This window comes from Grus americana, chromosome 6, assembly GCF_028858705.1.
Source record: "Grus americana isolate bGruAme1 chromosome 6, bGruAme1.mat, whole genome shotgun sequence".
Lineage (NCBI taxonomy): Eukaryota > Metazoa > Chordata > Aves > Gruiformes > Gruidae > Grus > Grus americana.
Genome location: NC_072857.1, coordinates 448,185 through 460,251, shown reverse-complemented (window position 1 = coordinate 460,251; position 12,067 = coordinate 448,185). Strand labels below are relative to the sequence as shown.

At 38.0% G+C, this 12,067-nt stretch overlaps 1 protein-coding gene across 11 annotated transcripts in view; it reads left to right on the top strand.

Moving 5' to 3' along the window:
* The window catches only part of PKP4 (plakophilin 4), a 102,248-nt gene that overhangs the window by 73,153 nt on the left and 17,028 nt on the right, over nt 1-12,067 (top strand). For all 11 annotated transcript variants that reach the window (XM_054829110.1, XM_054829109.1, XM_054829108.1 and 8 more), the window contains one exon: nt 1,271-1,484. In XM_054829110.1, the coding sequence (XP_054685085.1) occupies nt 1,271-1,484 (214 nt within the window). The remainder of the gene's footprint in view (nt 1-1,270; nt 1,485-12,067) is intronic.

Sequence of the window (12,067 nt, the reverse complement as noted above, 5' to 3'; positions counted from 1 at the left end):
TCTCAGTTATGTTTTCATTGAGAATAATTTTATTATTCTTGTGTTATGGCCAGTGAAAGACACTGACCTTTTTAAACCAAAAATCCATGAAAACTTGTACACATGGATGTATTTCAAATAGCCTTGTGGCTTGCCAAACTACTCATTATACGGGTTAGAATAGAAAAGGGGCCTCTAAAAGTGCTTTTAATGCTGAACTGGGGAATCCTTAGGACTGTTATGTTTTACATCGAGCTGTTTGGCCCAGAACCACATCCTGTATAAGCAAAGTATTCAGGAATGATGGTGTGTATCTCTTTTCACCATGGGATCCCCTCCTTAGGGCAGCAGCAGTTTAGCTGCTGTAGCTGTGGGGTTTTTAAAGAGATCCAATACCAACTTCATTAGGCATGTTCTATGGATGGTATGGCACAAAAGTTATTGTCCTGTGCTAAAATAATACCAGGTTATAGTAGATCAATCTTACATTGCAAAATAGCTGATATTTTTTGAAACAGTTCATAGAAAGTATTTTGGTAGTCTTTTGGTGGTGATTTTTAATTTAAAATTAACATTAATCTTATAAGTAATAATATTTAGTTATCTCTTTAAATTTTTTTTTAGTAAATATTACAGATTTATAAAATACTTTAATCTTTTATAATTTCTGTAAGTTATTTTGAACAAAGAAAAGGACTACATGGAAATGAGAGCTCAAAACGCAATGTTAAAGTTTTTAAAAAACATATAACAAAGAATAAATGCAACTAACCTGCTTTACAGCAAACAATATAAAAATTTCTTTTTGTTTTACGAAATTTCTGCAGAGTAGACCTTCCTTTTAAAAAGAACCTCAGATACGCCAGTAGGACTGGATATATGCTGATTTAACTGATTTGTGTGCGTGTGTGTATGTGTAGCTAAGTGTAAAAGTTGGCATTTAAATATTTGCAAATTCTTATTTCTAATATTCCCCAAAAAGACATTCTGAGATACAGGAAATTGCTTTAAAAACTGCATTACAGGGAAACAAAACTTTAGCATTAACAGTTCTTCTGTGAACACAGCAAATATCTGAAAATGTCCATCAGCCTTTTCAACAAGGATGTGAGTGGTTCACAGGAATTTTCAGTACAGTGTAACACCAAGGTATATTAATATTGACCAACAATATTTCTTCTTGGAGTAGAATGGCATGTACTGTACATGTAAAAATAAAAGCCTTTTAAATCTGTAAAGTGAAATGGGTGAAATTGATGGGTGCTGATGTTCCCGACATTCCATTTTCTAGGTATGTAGGCTAGGAGGAATCAAGCACCTGGTTGATCTCTTGGATCACAGAGCCCTGGAAGTTCAGAAGAATGCTTGCGGCGCACTGAGAAACCTTGTTTACGGAAAGTCTACTGATGAAAACAAAATAGCAATGAAGAATGTTGGAGGCATACCTGCCCTTTTGCGATTGTTGAGAAAATCTGTTGATGCTGAAATAAAAGAGCTTGTAACAGGTAAGTTTTGAATAGAAACAAGCGGGGAGCTATAATACAGATTATTTTTCTGAAGTGGACAAGACTGGAATAACTGGTAGTTGAGTATATTGACTGGATTTTTATTTTTTGTGAATAAAAAATCAAATATTTTGGTTACTGACAGTTAAAGTATTACCATAGAAGTATAGATTCACTGGAGAAGTGAATCTTGAGGTAGTTGCACTAAAGTTCCACTTAGGGTAAATTTTCCCCTGGTAGGATTCTCCTACGTACACGGCTAGGTTTTGGATAGGTATTTCTTTATTGACCCCTAACGTTTGTTTCATTACAGCCTTTTTTTTATCATCTGATGACTACAGTTTTAAATAAGATCTTGCACAATTCATAAGATGGACCCAAACTATGTAAATGTGTGTTAGAGAGAGAAAATTGCAAGTATGCAAATTATAGAAGCATCTCAGTGCCCATCCTGCTAATATAGAGTCATGGCAAGTGATTCTGTACACATTCCCAGTCTCTTGAGTATAAGATAGCAGATTTAGCTTGTAATTCATGAACCTACTTGGCACTTGGTGCAGACAGAAAATGCAGAAATAATAAATGATTTACAGTTCTAATGCATGAAGGAACTCCATGTCCGTCGAAACAAGGTGATCAGAACAATTTGTTGGGTACTGCATGCATCTGCTCTCTCTTTTTCTTAATATGGGAGTGATTTGTCCATGAACATTTTAGGGGATTGAAAAATATGAGAGCATAGCAAAAAAGCAGAGTTTTCACTTTCTTTAAACAGTTCCTCTTTCAAGTTTTAGTAACTCCCTCATTTGATGTTGTTAAACTACAAAGCTTAGCTACTTACCTGCTAAGCAAAGCTGCACAACAGTGCTCAAGTTAGAAGTAGGAGAGGTGTCATACTGGACAGGAGCCTTTCCAAGCTATTTCCTTGTTTAGAAAAGCTATGGAGTAGAGAGGACTCTGTACAGAAAGTATCCAAAGCATTGAAGTTTAAGTTCATATGCAGGCTATTTTCCTTAAGTATTTTCCACATAAGCAAAGTTAAGATAACCTGCAGCTTTCATCTTCTCTCTAGGAGGATACAGTTTTTTCCTTAAGAAGTAATGTAAATGGAATACTTAAAACTAGAATTACACATTAGCTGCCTTGTCTGCTCTGCAAAATTCATGTTTTATGCATCTAAATTACTTGTGCTTTAAAGATGCTAGGGATGGTTCCACAGACAAAACCAACATCGAAGTCTTAATTCTAGAAGGTAGTTAGTCACTGTTAAAATACCCACAACCCTACGCTGTTATCTTTCAAAAAAGCACATCATCTGTAAATAAAAAGATTTTTCAAATAAATACAGTATTTCATTTGAATTGCAATTAAAGATGACTACTTCAGAAAAAGTGACTCTTACTTTTTAACACGCACGCACACACATTTTTAATTTTTTAACCAGCTACAACAAAATGGAAAGTTTTGACCTAATTGTCTTCTGGTTAAGTCAGTGGCTTTGACTTGTTAGAGTTAGACCAACACTGAATGCTTGAGAAGAATCCACAGCAGACTTTCAGAGCTTAGGGGTTTTTAAATGCTTTCTATAAATAGCAACATAAAGAAAAGAAGTGGAAAAGATCCAACGGTTATTTGTTTAATAATTAAAAAACTCCACCTGTCAGAGTTGTCAGAACTAAAACTAGCAAATCACACTGAGTTTACTATGTTCCCAGGTTAAGATAATGTAAACACAGAGAAATTAGTATCAATCTACACCACTAGAAACACTTTATGTCTGATTTCTAGTTTAAAAATCAGCACTATCTGTTACTGCTGTAGTTTATTCATAATTTTTCATATAAAATGAATTTTCCAGTGTAACATTTCTTAATGAAGTACAATGCTTTTCTTTTTCCTGAGGATGGTCTTTCTTCCTTACTAAATGAATTATACTTTCATTATTAGCAGTATCAATTGCCTTTTAAAGATAACAGGTATATTTGGTGTCATTACAAGTGAAATTCATCCAGTTTAATGTGCAGTTAGATAGGTGAAAACTTCATTATGCCAGATAAATGAAATTAGAATAACAAACTTCTTGCAATCTGTGTAGATATTTTCCACATTAATTCATTTATATAAATTTTGTGAGGAATTATTTGGTCAAAAGCAATCTTTTAACCTCAGAAATTATTTGGGAATATGCCCTATGATTAACTGTGATAAATTTGAAAAGCTAGCATAATGGGGGAGGGTTTAATTTCACAAACGTGTTTTAGAGGAGTTAGAAAATGGTAGGAATACTGGGGTCTATATTTGATTAACAGTAACTGAAATGACAGGATTGAAATGCAGAGAGATAAGTGGAAACTAAATAGAAAGTTACATTAAAAAAATACAGAAAGTGTAATTACAAAACTACAAGAATGTTTTAAGAGGGAAGCAAGTCATCTTTTTAATGGCTATAGATTATTCAGAAAATAAAATGTGCTAAATCACTTTTCGTAATCATTACATGAAAATGAAGGAACACCTTTTTAAAAAAAAAAAAATCTTTAAAAGTTGGCCTTTGGAATGCATTGGAGGAGGATAACTCTTCAGTGAGCTTTCTGCAGCTTCATTTTCTCCATCGCAGCTGACCCATGGCAGCCTTGCTGTCTTCTGCTCTGCAGTCAAAGAGCCCTAAGAAGAGAAGCTACTCTTTTTTTGGTAACTGTAACACAGTCCATTAGATTTCGGCACCAGGCTTTCTGGAGGCTACCGTTTTTCACGTTCCAGCACAGCTTCAGCACTCGGCAACAGAAGTATTGCTGGGGCCTTCCTGCCTGTGTCCAAGAGCAGGTGACGTGACGGAGGTGCACTGGTTTATGCTCTCTGGTTAAGTCAGCACAGCCTGGAATCAATCTGTGAATTTCAGGGTCTCGTGGCTTGGAAGACCTATACAGCAGAAGACTGTCATGAGGTAGAAATCAAAATATGCATGTCCTTGAACCCAAGTGCAGTTTCTAACAATTGAGCCTACTTTCAAGAGACCCTCAGAAACAGCCCTTTAATATGTAAAAACATAGGAAACGTTGGTGTACTCCACTACTGCCTGTTCTCCAGAGAAGGCGAGTCAGATGCCTACCTTAATAGAGTCATGTCTTGATTTTCATCAGATCTTCAGCAGCAGAGATGAGCCACAAACCATTCCCTGCCCAGAGAGACCTCTGATCTGCTCATTTGAATGGTCGGGTTTCTGTCAGGATTCCTCCCTGAAGGGTCAAGCAAGTGCCAGTGCTGACCCTGGGGGAGCGGTAAGTTTTTATAGCTGGAAGGAGGGGAGAATGAGCACAAATTCCAGCAACAATTAATCACTAGCTTAGCTGTATAGTAAAGCTCTGTCCTTAAAGGGGAAAGAGGTTGTTGTTGATGGTCCTGGCAATTCCTCATAGTTTATTTCTTCAAATTAGTACTACCTCAGCCAGTTCCGTTGAGAAATGCTGTTCTCTGTCCAGCAGCACGATCTTTTGTATACACAGTGTCATCTTTGTGAGAGATGGCATTCTTGCAGCAGTTGACTCTGTGCATTGTCGCTTGTGTATTTTTAGAAAAAGGACCCAGGGTTCTGCAGTTCCAGGCAACCTGAGGTAACTTTTGAGAAGGTACAGAAGTAGCTGCGAGTCCCACACAATTTTGCAAACTAAGCACTCTGTGAAATGGGTAGTTTTCTTTCACAACTTTCATCTTACTATATTATATTATATTTATTATATTATATTTACCTCAATTCTACTCTGTATACAATCCAAAGTACTTTGTGATCAACTGTGTAAGACCTGCAGAGGTAGCGTAGATCATCCGTGTCCAGCAGTGGACCTCCAAGCTGGTGCAGCTGCTGAAGAACTCTTAATAAACCTGCTGCCCATTTGGTTAGCACCACCTGATGTGAGCAGTGGTGGAATTCGTTGCAGTAAACTCGTCTAGAGTCTTAAAAATCTGGATTAAAATGCCAAGATTCAAAACCAAAATAAAGCATAAAAAAAGGTGGCTGGATACAAAGGAGAAAAAAAGTTCTTTGCCACTGGTAATGCCAGGGCTCCATGAACAGTTGAGCCCCACAACACCCCAGAGTACAAAGCCATTCAGCAACAAATGAGCAAATCGTACTTTTCTCTTTCCCATCCATAAGTTTTATCTGCAGATTTTTCTTTTTCTCTTTTTTTCAACCCATGACTTAAGCTTGACTTTAAATAGCTAAAGCTGTTGACTGGAGACACAGACATAATTACGTATTGCTGTCCTGTAGAAAAGCAAACGTAGAGTTGATCTGATGTACGCTGGAATAGGAATTAACAGATTGCCGAGATTTGCAAAGAACGGTAGCTTTGGACACACAGCCTTTCCAAGCTCAGATTTCAGTAGGTATGTGCTGTAAGAATACAGAGCTGTTCTTTTTCCTCTGTTACTACAATTGTTTATAGGACAAATCTTGACCCTGGCAGATCTAAATTAGCACGCTATCTTCCATACATTACAGCACCAAGTGAGCCATTTCACAGCTATTGTCAGGTCGTGGGTTCCAGTAATACTCTCCTGAGCCCAGTATGGTAGTCTTGTGTGCAATCACAGATCCATCTGCCTACACACAGTTTGCTTGCATCCGTTCCACCCCAGAGCATTATGTGCAGCAAGCAGCATGTAGAAACAGACTGTTACTATTCAGTGTTTGGAAAAAACAGTTCTTCATAAATAATTTCTCCCCAGTTGAAAGTAGCCTATGGAAAATTATGAGAATTCAGTTGATTTTTCAGTATTTCTGTGACCTATCTACAGGCAGTAAGTTTAGATTAAAAACAGTTGCAGTCACTAAATGCAATAACATTAAGTTTTGCCTTTATAGATTCCAAACTACCAGTTTTCACTAGATGTTGCAGTTCTGGATGTTTTTTTTTTTTTTTTTCATTCTACTTCATATCACCTTGTCCAGATCACATTTCCAGGACAAAATTTGGTCCTTGCTGCCAAAGTCTTGAGGTCTTTTTTTGTTTCTACATAATTTTTTGGTACATTGTGCGAGTTAAGCATATGTCATCCTCACAGAAGTTCACCCAAGTTGTCTTCTCTACATACAGCTAGATGAGCTGTGTGGTGTCCACTGTTGTTACCAGGAGTATCATAGCTGGCATGCTGGACCTAACTGACATTTCCTCGTCACAGATCTTTGAACCTCCAGGTTCTGAGTAAAGTGATACAAAAACATGAAGACTGAAAAGAGGACTGTATTACTCCAGAGTCTTGCCCTTTTTCCTTATAATAGTAATTTCCTTCTTAGGAAGAATAATTTTCTCCATTATTCTCTAAATATTCTTTGAATCCTTAGGGGAAGAAAAAAAGAAAACAAAACAAAAAAAAAACAAAAAAAACCCCAAAAAAACAACAAAAAACCGAAAACTACTCCCAACAACCTCAATCACTGAAATTTAGTGGTTTAAATTTGTCTCTCTGTTTCTGCTCTGTTTGCAGTTTGTAGAAGTTTCAAGTGCTGTTAAAGTGTCATCTACATGAGGAAGGAACATCATCAATTAAAATGATTTTCTATCATTAGAGGTGCACTGGAAGAGTTTGACCAGCATCTTAGAGCCAGAGACCCAGGACCTTTAGAAGAAAAACCTGATTCTTTCAGATTTTCAGGAGAAAGTTGTTAAAGCAAACTCTCTCTGATGCATTATTATGTATAAGTGTTTCTTCAGTTTGGTTCATCTCTGCTCCTTGTAAGCACTCACTTCTGTAGTCAGTTCCTCAGAAAAGTCTTCTAGATGATCCTTTTTTTTTTTTTTTTTTTTTCCCCTGGACCATAGTTTATGTTAGATAGTCAGGATCATTTGGCTTTAACCAAAGCTTGTCAGGTTCAAGGATGGGATCTAAATTATTAAAGATTTCTTCTCTGTTTTCTAAGTAGTAGGGGTTTCAGTCTAGAAAACCAGAGGTTTATGGGCAAGGCTTTTATTTTTGTTTATTTGCAATTGTTAATATATGTCCCCGATCTATGTGGGAAATATCCTCAAAACACCTAACAGTGCTGTACCTAGTTGCCATCATTTCTGGGGAACAGGGTACCTTGGCTTTCCTCACCCTATCTGCACCCATTAACTCAAACATGAGATCTATTGTGAAGTTGATGGTGTTAAAACAGAACTCGGTGCAGCATCCATAAGGCAAACCTCAAATACCTTGTCCTTGCACCCGTAGTCCTCAACTTCATTCATGGTATTGTGTTTGGAGGGTTATACTTTGTTGTTGCCTCCCATTTGCAAGGTTATTGTTACTTCCACATACTTTTATCAGCTACCACTAATGGTCCTGTCCCTTGTTGCCTCTTCTGTTTATTTATCTGAGGTCCAAAATAACTTCAAAGCCCTCTAAATACCAATCACTACATCTGCTGTCAGCAATTTTTGTTATGCCAAGGAAGATGACAGATGAGGTCAAAGAACAATCCCTCTAATCTACTTTAGGAGGCTGTATAATTCAGTATTTTCGACTGGTTTAAGTGTTTCTTCTTTGAGAGTCCTCTTATGCGGGACTTCGGGCTTCTGTTTTCGCAGAATCGTGGAACAGTTGAGGGTGGAAGGGACCTGTGGAAGTCATCTGTCCACCCCCTGCCTGAGCAGGGTCACAGAGAGCAGATTGCCCAGGACCAAGTCCCTGTTTTACCTGTGTGACAAATATTTGTCTAACACCCTGGTTTGTGATGTTACATCCATTCTAAAAATTGTTTCAGGACAGGGTAGGAAAAGGATGAGTGGGCTCTAAAATACCTTCAGTGAGAAACTTCTGTTAGCTGGCTGAAAGGATGCAGCCGACTCTGTCAGTACTCCAGTGTTTAGTCCCTAAATTTTGCTAATTTTGAGACCCAGTGCATAAACCTATACATTTTCTGTCAAGATTCTTTTCTTAGAGTTATTAGGATTTTTATATTAACTTTGTTGGGACCCAGTCTTACAGAAGATGAACATCTACATCTCTAAACTTAAATTATACCTCTCAATAACCTGTTGAGCATTTTTATTCTGCTTTCATCTTCCCACATGATCTTGAATTATTTTTTTTTTTCTCCTATTCAGCCTCTTTAGAGGAAAACATATTCTGGCTCATCATAGTTTACATAGCTCAATACGAGTGCCTGTATTTTATTATGTCTTGGACGTACATCTTAGCTATTTAAAAGCATTTTATCTACAGTTAAATCAGGGTTATGTGTTTTTATTATTTTTAATACTTAAGCTAGAATATTTCATTCAAGAGCAAGACATGTAGCTTTTTTCTACACTAGGAAATATTAAATATGACCTGGAAAATTTCTTTGGTTTTGAGAATGCAGATATGTTCCTTAAATGTTGTTTTCATTTTTATTCTTACACTCTAATCAATTTAAATGACTGGCTAAAACTTTGGAGATAGGTATTTGTGTTTGTTAAAGATTTGTGTTCCTTCTCACTTTTGATGCAAACATCAAGGTAAATTCTCTGTCTTGTCTAAAATAAATTTTATGACAAAATTGTCCAACCATTGCTCATACCAAAGCAGTTTTGCCAACGACAGTGACTGCAAATTCTCATGTAGATAAGGCTCTCAACTTTATCATGCTACTGATTTTAATTTCCTGCGTAGGATTATTTTGGATGATGTTCACAGAAATGTTATTTTAGCATGGTCATCTCTGAGAGCTGTAAGGGTCAGAATTTCAGGCAAAAATAGGGCAGGCAGTCCCTGATCAAAAAAAAAGAGAAAAAAAAAGACCGCTTTTCATTAGAATTACAGAAGCTTTCTCATGTGGCATTTTAAACTCTCCTGCAAAGCTTACTGATTTTGGGTTTTATAATTGTTTTTAATTTCCCCCCTGTGGTGCTGTTACTGCCAGTTTCCTTCCTCCATTAAGAATTATCCATGCTTGGTAATGCTGATATCTTTTGAACTATAGCCTGCTCAAGTTTTCCTCGCCTCTGGGCAATGTCAAGCACTAATAGTGGTTTGTGATTTTTCTGCTGCATTTTAGAGTGAATTCACAGACTAAGCAAGAGCAAAAGTGTAACGTGAGTAGTGAGCAGGAGTTCCTCTCCTTCCAAACCCAGGCGTGCCAGGGACAATAGAGGTCTGCTTAGGTAGGTAAATGGGCTTGGTGCTCCTCTTGCTACAGAGTTGTTTGTGAACGGGATGTTCACCAGTCTTCCACAACGATGGAAGTTGCAGCTAACAGCTGTTGAAAAATAATTTTTTGGAAATTCATCCTATACCTGCGGTTTCAAACTGTCTCTCTGGACTTCGGGAGATGATTCTGTAACAGTTAAATACTTGTTTTTAAATGTGCCTCCACGACAATGAGGAATAAAAACGCACTGTTATTTAAATGACATACAAAATTATACTGTAATCCCAGAAGTCTCTTAGACCTTACCTTAACACAGCGTTGTACCAGCTCCTACCACCATTTTCCTTATCTTTAAATGGGAACTTCCCAAATTATAACTGCCTTTGCCTTCAGGTTTTATTTTTTAATAAGCATTAAATTTGGTCCCTATTACCTTAAAATAAGCACCCTGGAAATAATCAAATTGTATTCTCATTTTTAACATGAGGACTAAAGGGCTGTGTAATACACAGTTTTACTTTGTAAAATAAACAGCTGAAGACTTCTCCCAAATTAAGAAATAGAATGTCGTGGTGAGAGCTTTTGCCTTCACATACTGAACACAGGGGTAATAAATCATTAATTATTTAATCAAGCTACCTCCTTGAGAGTCCAGCTGCTGGGCAAGTTTTGACGTAGTTACTCAGTGGAACTCTAGTGACTTGCTCTTCGAACATCCCAGGCTAATCCTTATGGACAAGTTAGTATTTGCCAAAGTTTAACGGGCTTCTTGGAGGGATCGAGTTTGGGGAGGTCCTCTGGCTGGTCTTTTCAGTCTGTGCCGGTGTGCCCACATATGAAAAAAGATGCTGCTGGCTATTCTCTTCCAATTTCTTCACAAGCATCAGAGTGACAGTGTTCCTCTGAGGCCAAGGAGGTGCTGCATGCCACGTCCCTGATGGGTCTGGCCAGGGCTGCTGCAGCTAACTGCATTGGTCCGGCGGTGCCTGCGCAGGGAGCGTATCGTCCTTTGCTGCCTTGGCGTTTCAAACAGCACCCAGCTGCTCCAGCCTTTTCACAAACTGTAGGTTAGCCGGTAAAGATATAGAGGCAGTCACAATTAAAGGCTGAGGGATTTACGTCTATGTGAACAACCATACAGTAATATGTTTGGTTGACCTGAAAGGGCCTCCAGGAAAGCTGGAGAGGGGCTGGTGCCAAGGGCAGGGAGTGACAGGCCAAGGGGAATGGCCTGAAGCTGCAGGAGGGGAGATGGAGATGGGATGTGAGGCAGAAATCCTTCCCTGTGAGGGTGCTGAGGCCCTGGCACAGGGTGCCCAGAGAAGCTGTGGCTGCCCCTGGCTCCCTGGCAGTGTTCAAGGCCAGGTTGGATGGGGCTTTGGGCAACCTGGGCTAGTGGAGGGTGTCCCTGCCCGTGGCAGGGGTGGCACTGGGTGGGCTGGGAGGTCCCTTACCACCCAAACTGTTCTAGGATGCTATGATTTTCAAAGCTAGGTCACCTAGAATCAGGCATGCTGTTTTCCTCTGTGTGTTAGGTAACTAATAGTAGTTTGAGACTCAAAATAGAATTTTTCTCTTACATAACTTGCTTTAACAACAAATGTTTGGGGGGCGGGGAGGAGATTTAGGTGAGATCTAGTTTGCATCACAGATGGCATGAAATAAGGTTTCAAAAACTTAGCTATAGGCCAGTGAAGCATTTAGATTTCTCACTATTAGTTATCCATGGAGTACTTTTCTGTGACTGTATACCCTTGCTAAAGAAGAGATTTATGGTATGAAATTGGATGTGGATTTGAAATAGCTTGCTTTATGTAATCAAACTGTTAAACCTGAAGAATAAGTAAACCTCAGCTTATTTTGAGTGTGTAAATGAATAATGCGATAGAAAGTTTTGTGAAGCCATAAACAATTTTTGAGAATCACTGAAAACTTTTATGAAAAAACCCTACACAACAACTTTAAAGAGTACTTTTTTTAAATTATTATTTTATTTCTCAGTTTGTAATCAATTCTCTTTTGTTACTGGAAGTCTTGTGGTACAGGAGCTGGAGTTAAAAATCATAAATAATACTTCTAATGTGGCTCAAAAGTGGGTCTGTGATGCTATTAAAAGTGTCAAGAATCTCTGAGCACATAAACATGTGAAGTATCCATTGTTGTAGACTTTTCATCTTTAGTTCCTCAGGATTACAGTCTGCGAAGGAGATAGTCTCGTTTTGCTGTTTACAAATTAATTTGTTATTTTGCTCTATGTCAAACTATTGGAAGGAAGTGTGTAATTTTCACAGAAGTAATACTTCTGTGGAATAGCAGGTGATTTAAAAAGTAACCAGACAGTGGGTACAAGAAAGAAGTCCAGTTGTAAGCAAAAAAATTAAGCAGATATCCTGTCACACAGGAAGTGTAAAAATATGAGGGAGAGTGCGTGGGTGAGGTACGGTTCCAGAAGAACGAAGGTTGTGTGGTC